General features: G+C 41.4%; 1 protein-coding gene across 8 annotated transcripts in view; it reads left to right on the top strand.

Moving 5' to 3' along the window:
• ndrg4.S (NDRG family member 4 S homeolog) overlaps positions 1-18,913 on the top strand; it is a 90,767-nt gene that overhangs the window by 45,066 nt on the left and 26,788 nt on the right. Inside the window, exon 1 of one of the 8 annotated variants that reach the window (XM_018259666.2) lies at positions 18,027-18,188. In XM_018259666.2, the coding sequence (XP_018115155.1) occupies positions 18,168-18,188 (21 nt within the window). In that variant the 5' untranslated portion in view covers positions 18,027-18,167. 8 annotated transcript variants of the gene reach the window in all.

The raw sequence follows: 18,913 nt of genomic DNA, 5'->3' as shown, positions 1-18,913 counted from the left end.
CCCACTCCACATCGCAGTTAAAAGACCACACAGACATCAGCGCTAAAACAAAAGTAACCCCCCCCCCACACAAGTTATAAAAAGCTATTGATGGTCAGGGGCCCCTCCCAAAAAAAATTGAAAAAAAAATGTTTTTTTTTTAAAAAAACATTGGTGGCAGGGGCCCCCTTATAAGTTAAAAAAAACTTGGGGCCCCAACAAAAAAAATTAAAAAAAAAAAACATTGGTGGCAGGGGCCCCCTTACAAGTTAAAAAAAATTGGGGCCCCCAAAAAAAATTACAAAAAAACAAAACAAAACATTGGTAGCAAGGGGCCCCTTACAAAAAAAATTTGGGCCCCAAAAATAAATGTTTTAAAAAAAGAATATTAGAATATTAAAATAATACATTGGTGGCCAGTGGATTAAAAAAACACACAAACTGGTGTTCAGTAGAATTGAACTCATGGCTTCAGTACTTCAACTTCGCCTCCTTTCGTGACTTTGGGTCTTTTCACCGCTTCAGGACTTCAATTTCTGCTGTTTTCGTGACTTCGGGTCTTTGCGCCGCTTCAGCACTTCGGCTGTTTTCGTGACTTCGGGTCATTTCGGTGCTTCGGGACTTCGGCTTTCGTGACTTCGGGTCTTTTCGGAGCATCGGCTTTGGCTTTTCGGCACTTCCGCATTCGGCAACGCAGAGGCAAGACGTACGGCTCGGGCGCTCGTAAGGGGGGCCCGGATCTTCAAAAAATGCAGCGCTGCGGGGCCCCCCCTCATGCCCGGGCCCGGTACGCTTGTCCCCCGTGACCCCCCTGATGGCGGCCCTGGTCAGTACCCACAGACATTCACTGTTTAATATATGCTTGTGGTGCCTCAACCCACTGGCTCTAACTATATGATGTGCTTGGAGTGTCAGTTCCCACACTATGCTTGGGGTGCCTATATGCAGTTCTTTTTATTAAACAGTGTGCTACAGAAGCTAACTGATCTCACATTATTAAGTGGTAAGGATGATGTGCCTTTACCCAATACTCCCAGTGTGCACTAGATGCTACCCAAACCCTAAACTTCAGCTACTTCCAGGGTTCATCCTGCAGCACCTAGCTGGTGTTAAACTACACCTCTCAATATCCTTATAGAGGCAAAGGCATTTAGTGGGTGTTTTCTGAGAATAATAGAAGTTTAAAGGGGAAAATAAAGCTACTCCATGTCTGGTCCTGGCACTGAATATAATTAGATTCACAGTAACTCATTTGTTTTCACTATTCTTAAAGCAGCAGCCTATTAAGCAATAGGAATAAGCACAACAAATAACCATCTTGCCACTAGTGAGAGGCAAAGAAATGTCTTTGCATTTTGGTTATTTATTACTGGGGTACTAACAAATGGTCATTATTAAAACTAAAACAACTTCTTCTACTTACCTATCTGCAACATATAATACATTCTAAAGAGTTCGGTATCATAGACTTAAAACAGTACAGCACACTAATTGCTCTTTCTTCTATGATCTACCCTTTGTTTACAGGTAGAGATGTCGCGAACTGTTCGCCGGCGAACTTGTTCGCGCGAACATCGGGTGTTCGCGCTCGCCGGAAGTTCGCGAACGTCGCGCGACGTTCGCCATTTTGGGTTCGCCATTGTTGGCGCTTTTTTTGCCCTCTCACCCCAGACCAGCAGGTACATGGCAGCCAATCAGGAAGCTCTCCCCTGGACCACTCCCCTTCCCTATAAAAACCGAAGCCCTGCAGCGTTTTTTCACTCTGCCTGTGTGTGCTGAAGAGATAGTGTAGGGAGAGAGCTGCTGCCTGTTAGTGATTTCAGGGACAGTTGAAAGTTTGCTGGCTAGTAATCGTTTTGATACTGCTCTGTTATTGGAGGGACAGAAGTCTGCAGGGGTTTGAGGGACATTTTAGCTTAGGTAGCTTTGCTGGCTAGTAATCTACCTTCTACTGCAGTGCTCTGTATGTAGCTGCAGTGGGCAGCTGTCCTGCTTCTGATCTCATCTGCTGACTGCTGCAATAACAGTAGTCCTTGTAAGGACTGCTTTTATTTATTTTTTTGTTGTTTTACTACTACTACTACTACTACTACTATAAGAGCCCAGTGCTATTAGTCTAGCAGTGTTGGGGAGTGGGACTGGTGTGCTAATCTGCTGCTCCTAGTAGTTCAGCAGCACCAACTTTAATTTTTTTTTTTAATATTCATTTTTTTTTTATTTTACTTTTTTTTATTTTACTACCGCTGTAGTAGTGTATAAGTTGACCTTTTAGGCATTATTTGCCCTGTAGGCATTATTTGCACACTGTTTTCTTCAACCCGCCATCGAGCTGTGTGACCTTGTTCCCATTCTGTCTAAATATCCATAATATTACCGTCTCCAGAAAAAACACCGGAGTCACTTTTTTCAAGCAGCCATAATATATTTTACGTAATCCGTATCCACCGCTGTAGTAGTGTATACGTTGGCCTTGTAGGCATTATTTGCACACTGTTTTCTTCAACCCGCCATCGAGCTGTGTGACCTTGTTCACATTTTGTCTAAATATTGATAATATTATCGTCTCTAGAAAAACCACTTGAGTTACTTTTTTTCAAGCAGCATTCATATATTTTACGTAATCCGTATCCACCGCTGTAGTAGTGTATACGTTGACCTTGTAGGCATTATTTGCACACTGTTTTCTTCAACCCGCCATCGAGCTGTGTGACCTTGTTCACATTTTGTCTAAATATTGATAATATTATCGTCTCTAGAAAAACCACTTGAGTTACTTTTTTTCAAGCAGCATTCATATATTTTACGTAATCCGTATCCACCGCTGTAGTAGTGTATACGTTGACCTTGTAGGCATTGTTTGCCCAGTTTTTTTGGCCACAGCCACTGAAGCACAGAGGCCAGAAAAAATATGCCATATAAATGCTGAAAATAGTCATTTTTTGCCATACGTTGACTCAACGTATATGGCAAAAAATGACTATTTTCAGCATTTATGTGGCATATTTTTTCTGGCAACTGTGCTTCAGTGGCTGCAACCAAAAAAACTGGGCAAACAATGTCTACAAGGTCAACGTATGGCGAAAAATTACTATTTTCAGCATTTATATGGCATATTTTTTCTGGCAACTGTGCTTCAGTGGCTGCGTCCAAAAAAACTGGGCAAACAATGTCTACAAGGTCAACGTATGGCGAAAAATGACTATTTTCAGCATTTATATGGCATATTTTTTCTGGCAACTGTGCTTCAGTGGCTGCGTCCAAAAAAACTGGGCAAACAATGCCTACAAGGTCAACGTATGGCAGTTGTTTAAAGAGAACAGTAGATTACTAGCCAGCAAAGCTACCTAAGCTAAAATGTCCCTCAAATCCCTGCAGACTTCTGTCCCTCCAATACAGAGCAGTATCAAGCAGATTACTAGCCAGCAAACTTACTATCATCTGTCCCTGAAATCACTAACAGCTCTCCCCCTACACTATCTCTTCCAAGCACACACAGGCAGATTTTTCAGATACATTTTTGCCCTTGATCCCCCTCTGGCATGCCACTGTCCAGGTCGTTGCACCCTTTAAACAACTTTAAAATCATTTTTCTGGCCAGAAATGTCTTTTCTAGATGTTAAAGTTCGCCTTCCCATTGAAGTCTATGGGGTTCGCGAACCGTTCGCGAACCGCTCGCATTTTTGCGCAAGTTCGCGAATATGTTCGCGAACTTTTTTTCCGACGTTCGCTACATCCCTATTTACAGGACATAATCAAAGTAAAATCAAAACAAGGAATGGGTTAAGTAGCCTTCCCAAGCACAATAATCACCCTCCGCCTATGGTGACACAAAGAATACTGATTACGGCAGTTTGTAAAATACTGAGGATTTAGTGCAATATATTTTTAATAAACAAGGCTTCACATATGTCTATAAAATATAGGACAACTGCAACTAAGGCAGGAGATATGTAGAGCATAAAAGCAGAAGGAATTGTACATCACAGCATACCACATAACTAACTGCACAAATAACTAATAATGTATATGGGCTGAACATTCACACATCTATTTTTACTTCCCAGTAAAAACAAAAAAGCAGGGCGGCTACAAAACTCTTCAGATATCCTTTTTCATGTTTATTGCTGTGTCTTTATTTTAGGCACTAGCTGCAAGACTGTAGTTGCTATGGTAACCTAGCACCTGGTATTCTTGAGCCCATTGTTTAAGTGCAGAAAGTTTCACATGCCTAAATATCACATTCTGGAAAATCTCTGTTAAACATGGCAGTTTCTGTAATCACTGCGCATATTTATCAAACTATGTATATATCTGTTATCCAGAAACCCATTATCCAGAAAGCTCCAAATTATGGAAAGGTCTTCTCCCGTAGACTTCATTTCATCCAAATAATCCACATTTTTAAAACTATTTTGCTCTGTAATAATAAATCAGTACCTTGTTCATGATCCAGACTAAGATATAATCCATCCTTGTTGGAAGCAAAAATGTATTTAACATGTACATGATTTTCTAGTAGACTTAGGGGCCAATTCACTAAGCTCGAGTGAAGGATTCGAATGAAAAATACTTCGAATTTCGAAGTATTTTTTGGGTACTTCGACCATCGAATTGGTTAAATTCGTTCGAATTCGATCGAATTCGAACGAAATCGAACGATTCGAAGTAAAAATCGTTCGACTATTCGACCATTCGATAGTCGAAGTACTTGCCCTTTAAAAAAAACTTCGACCCCCTACTTCGGCAGCTAAAAGCTACCGAAGTCAATGTTAGCCTATGGGGAAGGTCCCCATAGGCTTGCTAACATTTTTTTGATCGAAGGATTTTCGTTCGATCGTTGGATTAAAATCCTTCGAATCGTTCGATTCGAAGGATTTAATCGTTCGATCGAACGAAAAATCCTTCGATCGCTCGATCGCAGGATTAGCGCTAAATCCTTCGACTTCGATATTCGAAGTCGAAGGATTTCAATTCGAGGGTCGAATTTCGAAGTATTTTTAACTTCGAAATTCGACCCTTAGTGAATCTGCCCCTTAATGTATCAGGATCCAAATTATAGAAAGATCTGTTATCTGGTCCGATACCTTTATAATATTGTAAGCCTAAAGACCAGCATTTATACTCTTTCTGAGAATTACCAAGTAGTATCAAGCATATGAGGTATAAATATTATACATATTGCACCCATTCCAGCATGTTGTAACATCTTAAACAAGCATTTAACCATTTTTCATACCTTGTTGTTTAATACGACTTAAAAGGCTTTACAGTCAAAATAAATGAGCAGTTTACTGAAAAGTCCTCTGTATAAACATAACCCTCTCCCAGTTGCAGCTTGTTAAAGGAACAGTAACATCAAAAAATGTTTTAAAGTAACGAAAATATAATGCAGTGTTGCCCTGCACTGGTAAACCTATTGTGTTTGCTTAAAGGGATACTGTCATGGGAAAAAAAAAATGAATCAGTTAATAGTGCTGATCCAGCAGAATTCTGCACTGAAATCCATTTCTCAAAAGAGCAAACAGATTTTTTTATATTCAATTTTGAAATCTGACATGGGGCTAGACATATTGTCAATTTCCCAGCTGCCCCAAGTCATGTGACTTGTGCTCTGATAAACTTCAATCACTCTTTACTGCTGTACTGCAAGTTGGAGTGATATCACCCCCTCCCTTCCCCCCCCCAGCAGCCTAACAACAGAACAATAGGAAAGTAACCAGATAACAGCTCCCTCACACAAGATAACAGCTGCCTGGTAGATCTAAGAACAGCACTCAATAGTAAAAACCCATGTCTCACTGAGACACATTCAGTTACATTGAGAAGTAAAAACAGCAGTCTGCCAGAAAGCATTTCTCTTCTAAAGTGCAGGCACGAGTCACATGACCAGGGGCAGCTGGGAAATTGACAAAATGTCTATCCCCATGTTAGATTTCAAAACTGAATATAAAAAAATCTGTTTGCTCTTTTGAGAAATGGATTTCAGTGCAGAAGTCTGCTGGAGTAGCACTATTAACTGGTGCGTTTTGAAAAAAAACATGTTTTCCAATGACAGGATCCCTTTAAGAAACACTACTATTGTTTATATAAATAAGCTGCTGTGTAGCAATGGGGCAGCCATTCAAAGGAGAAAAGGCTTAGGTTACACAGCAGATAGCAAATAAGCTCTGTCTGTCTTATGGGGTTATCTGTTATCCATTAGTTAACCTGTTTTTCAATTTCCGCCATTGCTCCAAAGCAGCTTGTTTATATGAACTATAGTAGTGTTTCTGAAGCAAACACATCAGTTTTACCAGTGCAGGGCAACAATACATGATATTTTCATTACTTTAAAATACTTACATTTTTTGGTGTTAATGTTCCTTTAAGCTATGAGATAAAGCAGTTCATAATAGTGAATAATAATGTTTTGATTGTACACGCACACACCACAACATGACTTTACTTTCAACTTCAAATGTTACCAATAGTGAAAGGAATAACAAAAACCTGTACGTACTGTATTTCCTTATTAACACAATAGACAAAACATATGATTATTACAAACCCTATTCAATGACTAATGTTGCAAAAGGAGATATACTGCCTACCAGTGAAAATATTAATAGAAATCAATCACCAATTAGTTATGGTCAGCAGCGCCGATCGGCGCCTTTATGCCGCCTGAGGCGACCTTCCATTGCCGCCCCGACCCCTCCTCACGGCGCTCACATTTTCTGCGCAGGAGGGGGTCGGGGCGCTGCACGACGCTAGTGCAGAGAGCGCAATTGCGCTCTCTGCACTAGAAGAGCCGAATTTCCGGGTTGAAAACCGGAAATTCGGGTCTTAGTTACCAGGAGCGGCATTTTTGCCGCCCCTGGTAACCAGGGGGGCGCTGCCGCCTGAGGCGAGTGTCTCAACTCGCCTCATTGGTGGAGCGCCCCTGATGGTCAGTCTCCCACAAGTTAGCAAAAATGAAAGCAAACACCTGGTTGGTTGGTATAGGTACCTGCATTGTAGTATGCAATTTATGCAACTTGGTATTAACATGAATTGTGCAGGCAGACTTATAAAACATGCTCTCCTTTATCTCATGTCTGTAGCGAGGAAACTAGTTGTCCAGGAGATTACTCCTCCACTGAGCACTGCCTCTTCCAGATCACCCCAGTACATCTGAGCTAGCCCCCCCCAAGCACCCCTACACATACCAAACCTTTATGTGTATGTTTGTAAGTATACAGATTTGCTGAGTATGAGAGGAGCTGCACATTTATTTGCATGTTAATAACCATATTTTCAAGCTTCCCACTCTGCTCCCTTAAACATATGGGTGTAGTAGTGATATTAACTTTGTGAGCAGCAAGAGCAATGTGTAAATATTTCCACTTTAGTAATGGCATGCATATGACACAATGGTATGCCAAAACAAAAAATACATTTATTTAGAGCCCATTGCAAAACTGAAAAGAAATACAAAATGAACAACGACTTTCTTCTTAAGATGTTCAATATATGATTCTAAAGATACATTATACATGTGCAATGTATAGAATTGTACTGCACTGTACTGCAAATAAGTGGTACTATATACAGTAAATAACGATACACTTACATAACATCTAGCAAGAATTCTGCAATTTCTTATCATTACTTGGACAATAAAACACTAGCCAATTGGATTCTGAGGTTTATATTTTGTTTTAAAGTAGAAATATGTCCATGTCTCCTTTATTTAAATAGTTGGCAATGTCTGGAGAAAGCATGAGTATGGTGCTGCCTCTTAAAGGGGTGGTTCACCTTCAAACAACTAGTTGTTTTCAGATAGATCACCAGACTTTTTTCAATGACTTTCTATTTTCTATGTGTGACTGTTTTTCTAATATTGAAGTGTCAAGTGTCTTTTTTCACCTTCTGAAGCAGTCCTGGGAGGGGGGTCGCTGACCCTGTAAACTGTTCTAAATGGATACATTTAGTTAATACATTTCTTATCTTTGTCCCTGCTGAGCAGAATCTCTTTATTCCAAGCAGCTGTTAAAATTGATACAATAGTTGTTAATACTCCAGAGAGGCTGCTGAGAAATGTATCAACTAAATGTTGCAAACTTGTAACAGTTTAGAGTCTGCACCTGAATTACTGAGCTGCCAGACTCAAATACCAGAGACACAAACATTCAACTTTAAACTTAGATTTAAAAAAAAAAAAGGTAAAACATAAAAGATGGAAAGTAATTGAAAAAAGTCTTTATTTCTGGGGAACAATCTAAAAACAACTGAATCAAAAAAAGTGTTTGGAAGGTGAACAGCCCCTTTAATACAGACATCCTTAAAATAGCTACCCTCGCTTGCTTCCACGCCAGTTGACAATCGTACATTAAATAATGTTAGTTAAAAAAATGTCACCCTCTTTGTTGCACCACCCTCTTCATACTACCAGCTTTGATGTGTATTTTAAGACAGGCAGATCTGTAAATGGTCAGGAAAGAACTCCTTTTCCTTTTTAATAGACAAAACCCTTTAACAATATTGCAGTAACTCTTGCTTTTCAAACTTGTGGAGATGGAACACAGGCCATGTGCCTGAAGCAATCTACGTGTGGACCTGGATGTAAATCAACGTTCTGTTAAGTGTAAGCACATGCTAAGTAATAGTAGCCTGGAAAACAGGTACTGTATATATATTTCATTGCATTACAGCTTATTATATATGTTGTCAGCAATTTTATTTCAGCAATTTTCCGGCTCTGTAGTAAATAAATAAATGTAGTAAATAAGCTGCTCCCATATATATATATATATATATATATATATATATATATATATATATATATATATATATATATATATATATATATATATATATATATATATATATATATATATATATATAGAAATGCTTTGGGTGTCCGCACTCGATCTTAGGTAGAGTAGAGGTGCACGATCAATATTCATAATATGCAAAAGTAATGGATCAGCACACTCATTGTAGAAGTGAATAAAGTGTTTTATTGGTAACACAGCATTATTATCTGACGTTTCGGCACCCCCTGGGGAATTAGATTCGAATTTTCGGGTCGGCACTATTCAATCGAATATTAGACATTAATTTTTCATTTTTTTTAGACACTCAAATTTTTCTTAAATAACCTCCCATTCGAATTGTGAGTATTTTCGAATTATTAGAGTATAAAAAATTCACATAAATTCTAAATTATATCTTTGATAAATCTGCTCATAAATGGGTGGAATAACTTTTTTTATGCAATGTGTGTATGGCTTATATTTCTCTCTATTGCTAACTATCTAGAAGGGTATCTGCGCCACCATTTATCCATTGCGTTCAGCGCCAGATTCGCTGGGCTGGCGCCCCTAGTCCGTGCGCTCCGCACGGTCCTAGCGCCTGCACGCACTACAACACGCTGGCGCAAAAGCGCCCTGGGTGCGAGCGCCGGAGCACAGGCTCCCCACAGAGCGACTGGGTGGCATGCCGCCCCCAAAAATGTGCCGCCCTAGGCCCGGGCCTATGTGGCCTCGCCACAAATCTGGGCCTGATTGCGTTCAGTATGAGGGAACCAGTCAAACAAATTTCTAGTAAATGTACTCATCCCTTATAAACTGTGCCTTAAATATGGTGAGATTATTATTATTAAAATCAGTCAATCTGACTTTGTATAACCAATGGGCTTTGGGGATGTTCAAGATCAGAAAATGTACTACTGCTACCTGTGACAGTTGTTCTTTCTCTCTACTTTTGTGTTTTAGCAAGCATGTAGTTAGTGAGGCTGTAGAATCCACAGGATTGTTCTATCATCTGATACAGCTAATAATTATTGTTGACAGGGCCTGTAATTAAAGTAGAGTAAAGGGTAAGCAAACAAGGCTCCACTGCTTAGTTATACATTAAACAATGTTGCTGGGAAGATTCATGATTAAATACACCAACAGGCAGTGTAGACTGTATAATGAGAGTCCCTGATATAGCATGTTTTGGTGGAATCATTACATACACACAATTTACAGATACATAATCTGGTCAACTCCAGAATGTAGGTTAGTGAGTTCTGATAATATTGCACCTTGACAGCTCTACAGTGTAGGCTTTTTCTTTGTTTCATAAAATTAGTGATGCTCAGAAGTGAAATTTTTACAGGTTTTTTACAACTAATCATTATTGGTGGCGGTGCCTGTCATTTATGTTTACTAGGATCTGTTTCAGAGGTATGGCTGCTATAGTATATTTAGCTGGCTAACAGCTTCAAAGTGATAGAGATATGCTTTGCATAACAATAAACTGGAAAAATTAAACTGACAGTAGTCAAGGTCCTCCACATGTCCAAGATGGCGGCGCCCAGAAGAGGCCATGCGGCCGTCAGCGTATTAATGCTGGTGCATTAACGCTGGTGCATTAACGCTGGCGCCTCCTTTGGACGCTGGCGTCCAAAACGTGCTGATGCTGGCGTCACCTAGCACGTTTTGGCACGAAAACCCACCTATTTAAGGACGCCAGAAGGTTCTCTCAGTGCCCGAGTATAGGCTCTTCTATCTAGAGTTCCTGGGTGTCTTCTAAATATTGATTATTGATTCTCGACCTTGCCTGAAACCTCGACCTTGATACTTCGCTGCCTGGACCGACCTTTGCCTGAAACCTCGACCACGATATCTTGCTGACTGGACCGACCTTTGCCAGAACTGACGATTCTTCTGCCTAATCCATTGTACCGCAAACTGTGTTTGCCTAATTGCTTCCTCCTTGGTCCGCACTCCAAATTGTGCCTTCAGGCACGGACAGTATACTCGGGCCATGGACCCTTCTGAGGAAGCTCCGCCTCCTCCGGATTTTGGAAGAGCATTCCGTGGACTGGCTATACGTATGGAATCCTACGAAGCTCAGCAGGTCCATTTTGGTCAAGCGCTGGAGGCCATCCTAGAGAAATTATCTATTAATCCTCCAGCCGCCGCAGCAGCTCCTCTTCTGGTGGTCGGCATCTCTTCTTCACATGCTTCCGAGCCTAAGGTTCCAGCTCCTCCACTCTACCATGAGGACCCACAGTCCTGTCAACCAATGCCAAATCCAGTTTGAGCTCCAGCCTTCGCAATATCCTTCCGAGAGGGCTAAAGTAGGGTTTGTGATTACTCGTCTCCAAGGGAAGGCTTTGGAGTGGGCGTCCCCCTTGTGGGAGAAGAACTCTCCCCTTACTCACGATGTCAAGTTGTTTCTCCAGTCTTTTCGCAAAGTCTTTGATGCACCTGGGCAGGTGTCCACCGCTGCTTCCCGTTTGCTGCAGATTCGCCAAGGGAGTCGCAGCGTCAGCGAGTATGCCATAGACTTTCGCACTTTAGCAGCAGAGACAAATTGAAATAATGATTCCTACCATGCGGTTTTTTACCAGGGTCTCTCTACTCGCCTAAAGGACAACCTGGTATCCCGGGATCTTCCGGAGCAATTGGAAGACCTCATCACTCTTGCCATCAAAGTTGATACCAGGATGCGTGAACATCTGTCCGACAGAGAGAGAAGCAAGAAATTTCTTCCTCCCCTGGCTCCCCGATTCCAGAAACCGTTCCTTCCTACTACCCCTGTTTCTGCTCCAACTCCTGCTTCTTCTGAGGAACCCATGCAGATCGGGGGAGCCCACTTATCGGAAGAGGAAAAGTTACGCAGACGTACTGCCGGCTTATGTCTCTACTGCGGTGGCAAGGCTCACTTTGCCTTTAATTGTCCTATGAAGCAGGGAAACTTTTGTGCCTAGGTATGTTTGGGGAGACTCACCTGGGCGGAATTGATCCTTTCCCTCATCAACCTTCTCGTCGCTTTTTGCTTCCACTGCAGCTTCAAGTTTCGGCTAAGCAAATTTCGACGCAAGCATTTCTGGATTCTGGGGCTGCAGGAAACTTCCTGGACAAGGCGTTTGCTGCTCAGCACAACATTCCTCTACTTCCTTTGACGGCTCCTCTTCGAGTCCTGGCGATTGATGACAGACCATTATCTACAGCCTTCATTTCACATACCACACCAGAACTTTCCGTTATAATTGGGGCACTGCATGTGGAGAGACTTTCTTTTCTTATTATAAATTGCCCTTCTACACCTGTAGTCCTGGGCTTACCCTGGCTCCAACTCCACAATCCCCTCATTGATTGGTCTGCAAATCAGATCTCCCAGTGGAGTCCATATTGTCGACTAAAGTGTATGCCCAATAATGCAGTCTTGAAATTGTCTTGTCTTCAATAAATCTTCATTCTTTACCTCAGGCATATCAGGACTTTGGTGATGTCTTTTGTAAAAAGTCGGCAGAAATCCTTCCCCCACACCGATCCTACGACTGCCCCATTGATCTTCTTCCCGGCACCATGCCTCCTCGAGGTAGAACTTACCCTCTTTCCCCTTCGGAGACTAAGGCCATGAAGGAATATGTACAGGAAAATCTCCAGCGTGGATTTATACGCCCTTCTTCTTCTCCGGCTGGGTCGGGGTTTTTCTTTGTAGAGAAAAAAGATGGTAGCCTTCGACCTTGTATCGACTACCGGGGCCTTAACAAGATTACCGCCAAGAACCGCTACCCTTTACCCCTCATATCAGAACTTTTTGACCAACTCAAAGGAGCTTGTATTTTTACCAAGTTGGATCTCAGATGGGCATACAATTTGATCCGAATCCGGGATGGCGACGAATGGAAGACTGCGTTTAATACTCGGGATGGTCATTACGAGTACCTGGTCATGCCTTTTGGACTCTACAACGCACCCGCAGTCTTCCAGGAGTTCATCAACGATATTTTCAGGTGGGGCTGTATGTAGTCGTTTACCTGGACGATATTCTTATTTTCTCGAAACATCTTGATGAGCATAGAATTCATGTCCGGGAGGTTCTTTCTCGCCTAAGGAAGAATGCCTTGTTTGCCAAGCTGGAAAAATGTTCTTTTGAGACTCCTAAAATTCAATTTTTGGGCTATATAATTTCTTCTGAAGGCTTTGAGATGGACCCAGCCAAGATTTCTGCTATTCAAGAATGGCCTTTACCCACTAGTATCAAGGCTATACAGAGATTCATTGGCTTGGCCAATTATTATAGGCAATTCATTAAAGGATTTTCATCTAGGATCTCTCCAATTTTGGCTCTCATCGTAAAGGTGGAAGACCTGATGTATGGACTTCTCAAGCCAAAGAAGCTTTTGAATCCCTGAAAAGTTCCTTCTCCTCAGCCTCTGTCCTAAGACATCCAGACCCCCTTCTACCTTTCTTCATAGAAGTCGATGCCTCTGACAAAGGTGCTGGAGCCGTACTCTCTCAAAGACAACTCTGTGATGGGAAAAAAAATTCTCCTCCAGAAAGCAATTATGACGTTGGCAATCGTGAACTACTGGCAGTCAAGTTAGCATTAGAAGAATGGAAGCATCTTCTTGAAGGTTCAGAAGATCCTGTGACCATTTTTACAGACCATAAGAACTTGGAATACATTCAAACCCTCAAACGTCTGAACCCCAGACAGGCTCGTTGGTCCTTGTTCTTTTCACGTTTTAATTTTGTCATTACTTTCCGACCTGGTTCTAGAAACAAAAAGTCGGATGCCTTATCCAGAAGTTTTTCTCCTGTGGACTCTTCTTTGAAGGACGAAGAACCGATTATTCCATCGGCAAAATTGTGGCTGCCTTGTTTCCTTCTATGGGGTCTCAAATCTTGTCTGCTCAAACTTCTGCTCCTGCTGATACACCTCCTGGTGTGGCCTTTGTTCCCCTGGATCTTCGTCAATCTATTCTTCATCAATCACACAGTTCCAAGCAGGCTGGCCATCCTGGAATCAAGAAGAATACTGAGTTATTATCCCGTCTTGTTTGGTGGCTTTCCTTTGGAAAGACGTTAAAGAATTTGTTTCTTCCTGTTCCGTTTGTGCCGCATCTAAAACCTGTCACACCTCCCCCAAGGGATTACTTTTACCACTACCCATTCCTTCCCAGCCTTGGACACATTTGGCCATGGACTTTATTGTGGACCTTCCTCCCTCCCGTGGTTGTACAGTCATTTGGGTGGTAATTGACAGGTTCAGCAAAATGGCTCACTTCATCCCTCTCCGTAAATTACCTTCTGCTTTGGAACTTTCAAATTTTTTCATTCAACACATTTTTGTCTTCATGGTTTTCCTTTGGAAATTGTGTCTGACAGAGGTTCACAGTTCATTTCCAAGTTTTGGAGGTCTTTATGCAAATCTCTCAATATTTCAATACATTTTTCCTCTGCCTATCATCCTCAGTCCAACGGAGCTTCTGAACGTGTCAACCAAGCTCTTGAACAATTCCCATATTCCTATACAATTCCATATTTCCTTGTGCCAAAATGATTGAGCTGATTTACGTCCCTGGGCCGAATTTGCTCACAATAATTCTCTTCATGCCTCTTCAGACAGATCTCCTTTTTTTTGTGTTTATGGGCAACACCCATTTGCTTTTCCTCAAGATGTACTCCTCTCCAATGCACCAGCTTCCAACGACCAATGTCTGCCATTTGGCAAGCCATGAAGGTCAACCTTGAGAAGAGTTCTTCCAGTCAAAAGTTTTTTGCCGATAAGAAGCGTTCACCTCTTCCACAATATGCTCTTGGTGATAAGGTGTGGCTCTCTACTAAGAACATTCGTCTTAAAATTCCTTCTGCTAAATTAGGTCCCAAATTCATTGGCCCTTTTCCCATTATTGAACTCATAAACCCTGTGGCCGTTCATCTGCAGTTGACCCCAGAGATGAAGATTGCGAATGTCTTTCATGTTTCTCTTCTCAAGCCGGATGCTGTTGGTCATGTTTCTTCTCCGCCAGTTCCTGTATCCGTTGATGGTCATCAGGAGTTGAAGTGGAGAAAAATTTGGATTCTCGGGTATCCAGGGGCTCTCTTCAGTATTTGGTGGAATGGAGGTGGGTTCGGCCCTGAAGAATGTTCCTGGGTCAAACATTCAGACATTCATGCTCCTTTTCTAATTCGGAGATTTCATAGAAGATTTCCTCTGAAACCCAGCCTTGGTGGTCCGGAGGCCCCCCGTGGAGGAGGGGGTACTGTAAGGCGTCCTGGCCGTCCTCTGTGCGTCCAAGATGGCGGTGCCCAGAAGAGGCCATGCAGCAGTCAGACGCCAGCGTGACACCGGCGTTTTCGCGCAGCATATTAACGCTGTCATCCAAAACGTGCTGACGCTGGCGCACATTCTGGCGCACGTCCTGTGATGTCACCTAGCACGTTTTGGTGCGAAAACCCACCTATTTAAGGACGCCAGAAGGTTCTCTCAGCGCCCGAGTATAGGTTCTTCTATCTAGAGTTCCTGGGTGTCTTCTAAATATTGATTCTTGATTCTCGACCTTGCCTGAAACCTCGACCTTGATACTTCGCTGCCTGGACCGACCTTTGCCTGAAACCTCGACCACGATATCTTGCTGCCTGGACCGACCTTTGCCGATTCCTAATCCATTGTACCGCGAACTGTGTTTGCCTAATTGCTTCCTCCTTGGTCCGCACTCCAAATTGTGCCTTCGGACCCTGACAGTATCTTGGGAAAACTGACTTGCAATACACCTTCATTAGCAAAACTGTAATAACACATGAAAACAACAGAAATGTGTCAAACTTTCATAACCTGACAAATTTTGAAAAATGAACATGGTAATTAGGGAGTGTGGCCATAAAATGGGCGTGGTCAAAAATGTTCACCGGCCCTAGCGCGGCAAATCTTTTTATTGTTACATAGTTAAATCGGGTTGAAAAAAGACAAAGTCCATCAAGTGCAGCCCCTCCAAATGAAAACCCAGCATCCATACACACACCCCTCCATACTTTCACATAAATTATATATACCCATACCTATACTAACTATAGAGTTTAGTATCACAATAGCCTGTGATATTGTCTGTCTAATAAATCATCCAAGCCATTCTTAAAGGCATTAACTGAATCAGCCATCACAACATCACCCGGCAGTGCATTCCACTTCCACCTCACTTTTCTCACTGTAAAGAACCACCTACATTGCTTCAATTGAAATGTCTTTTTTTCTAGTCTGAAGGGGTGGACTCTGGTACGGTGATCCTCTTTATGGGTAAAAATGTCCCCTGCTATTTGTCTATAATGTCCTCTAATGTACTTGTAAAGTGTAATCATGTCCCCTCGCAAGGGCCTTTTTTCCACAGAAAACAACCCCAACCTTGACAGTCTACCCTCATAATTTAAGTCTTCCATCCTTCTAACCAGTTTAGCTGCACGTCTCTGCACTCTCTCCAGCTCATTTATATCCCTCTAAAGTCCAAAACTGCACTGCATACTTCAGATGAGGTCTTACCAGGAACCTATAAAGAGGCATAATTATGTTTTCATCCCTTGAGTTAATTCCCAGTATTTTATTTGCTTTAGTGGCCACAGAATGACACTGCCCAGAATTAGACAACTTGTTATCTACAAAAACCCCAAGATCCTTCTCATTTAAGGAAACTCCCAACACACTGCCATTTAGTGTATAACTTGCATTTTTATTATTTTTGCCAAAGTGCATAACTTTCATTTATCAACATTGAACCTCATTATCCAGTTTGCTGCCCAGTTTCCTAACTTAGACAAATCACTCTGCAAAGTGTCAGCATCCTGCATGGACCCTATAGTTCTGCACAATTTAGTATCAGCTTCAAATCCTCTGTCCCTCTTTCTATTGCCAAAATGTTGGGAGGTATGCAAAAACACTATTTTGGCTTTCTGTGTACTCATTACAATCTTATAGGGATCAAAATGTGCTCATTAATATACTTTCATGTAGACATTAATACCAAACTATCCCTGCTGGGCAGTATCCATGTGATAACTGTCAGGTTATTTATAGACACATATAGCAAATCATTGTCTTCAAGCATAAATGCATACTGTGCTGTTTACTACAACAGTATTTATACCCATAATGGAAAAAAAAACTACAATAGGAACACTTATGAAACTTTATTATACTGTGATATGAGTGGGCACATGTTACTAGAATTTCATACTAGTAATACACTTATAAAACACAATATATACAGTTAGCTTGATATACAGGGAATGTAATATCTGTGCTGTACGAGTAAATGCACTGTGCTTTATTATGATATAGACTGGGCCTGTGTGAAAAAGGAGGCTAAGACTTATTAGGATGCTAAGCTAATAATGAGTGAGGTCCAGCTACTGTGTTAAAGCTAAATACCTGCCTGCATGACTGTCTTTATACCCAGGAAAAAATGTAAGTATGGATATATATTTGTCCTCAACAGAGTTTAACATACTCTAGGCTCTTGAATGTATATTTTGGCTAATTCTATTAACAGCATAGTTCTACCTATAGCTACAGTCTGATCAGCTAGATGCAACATAAAAAAAATAAGCAAACGAGTACAGGGTCGAGTTTGAGTGAGAGAAAGAAAGAAAGCAGCTGACACATAAGAGGGTATAACATTTAAAGTTTATCGAAAGGTAACTTTGGCAGCCAAAAATATTGTCAGAAACAATTGTAATAAAGGTATAAAGTCTGAAGAAGAAATGATTGAGAAATTAGATTTATCGAATAGCTTAGTAACACATACCACCCATTTAGAAGCCTCATGTGACTACACACAACATTCTGTGACTACCTCTGTGCTGGTTAGTAGTTGGTGCAGTAATGCTGCTGTTTGCTTTGGTTACAATCCTCTTTGTGCTCATTACCCTCTTTGCACTCTTCTGCACGACTCAATGCTGTATAAGAAATGCTGGTAAAAGAGAAAGACACATATTAAATGAAAAAAATAATCATAATAAAGCAGATGTTGCCCTTGAGAAGATATTTCTGGTATTGATGATCTGGGGGAATTTATATGGTGTATAGATATGCAGGGTGTTCATAGGCAATGGGTGGGGAATCAAACCATATGGGAATGGCTGAGTGCTATTGATTTTACTTGAGAAAATCTAAGATGTGCACATTTTATGGGGAGTGCAAGCCAAAGAGTAGGGCAACACAGTGTTCACCCAATTGCACAGCTGCAGTCTCTGCAGTAAAAGGAAGGAGGGGGGAGACAAGAGGCGGGGTGGATTTGCTTTATAAAGCCTGTGGCTCTGCACAGCAAAACTGAATGTCTCTCTTCCCATCACTCCATCCTTCTACTTGTGCCTGAGTGTTCCTGCCTGCCATAGAACCTGAGTCATTGTGATTTAAAGGACATAACTTGCCACATATTTGTACCTGCGATGCCGGAGTGCTGGGATGGGGTGAGTGATAGATTAAGGCCTGGGTTCCTTTACAGTATCAGTGGAACAAAACCTATGTATTCTAAATTCGTTGGGATAGTACATTTGTGTGAAATACCTCCTGTGTGCCTGTATTAGCTAATAATAGCATGGTACACAAAATATCAGATGTCAGTTATTGAAGCCAGGGCTTTAAGAGGTTTGATTGTGACTGGAATTTGTTAGAACTGCTTTTCTCCTGCCACATTAGAGGCACAAAGTAGTAATGTTAATATGGGAAATGGGAATGGTGGCGAAAATTCCTCTAATCTGTACACAGGAATGTTAATCCCACCGTAACTCTCCACCTTTTAATGGCTGCATTGTGTTGTGGCTAGCGGTATTTTAGGGGCATGAAGATTGTTCCCAAGGTCATAGAACATTCATAATGTCACTGCTGGGAAAGAGAGGAGATGTGCATATGTATGGAATATTGTGTGTGGATAATGGTACCACGTGCCTGTGTGACAAATGCTTTCACTCTAAAAACATGTAATGTGAATAAATAAATAAATGCTCAGTATATCTTTATCTAGACATAATAAAGTGTAAGTCTGCATCTGTATAAAGAAAAGAAGTCATAGAAAGCAAAGTCTGCAACAATATAACCTATTTTTTGGGGGGGCCTTAAGCATGAAAGTGTTTTAGCCTAGTTCATTGCACATCGGAAGCAAAAAATAAAAGTGTGACAGTGATGTACCACTATT

This window comes from Xenopus laevis, chromosome 4S (genome assembly GCF_017654675.1).
Source record: "Xenopus laevis strain J_2021 chromosome 4S, Xenopus_laevis_v10.1, whole genome shotgun sequence".
In the NCBI taxonomy this organism is placed as follows: Eukaryota; Metazoa; Chordata; class Amphibia; order Anura; family Pipidae; genus Xenopus; species Xenopus laevis.
This window is presented reverse-complemented; position numbering and strand designations above follow the sequence as displayed.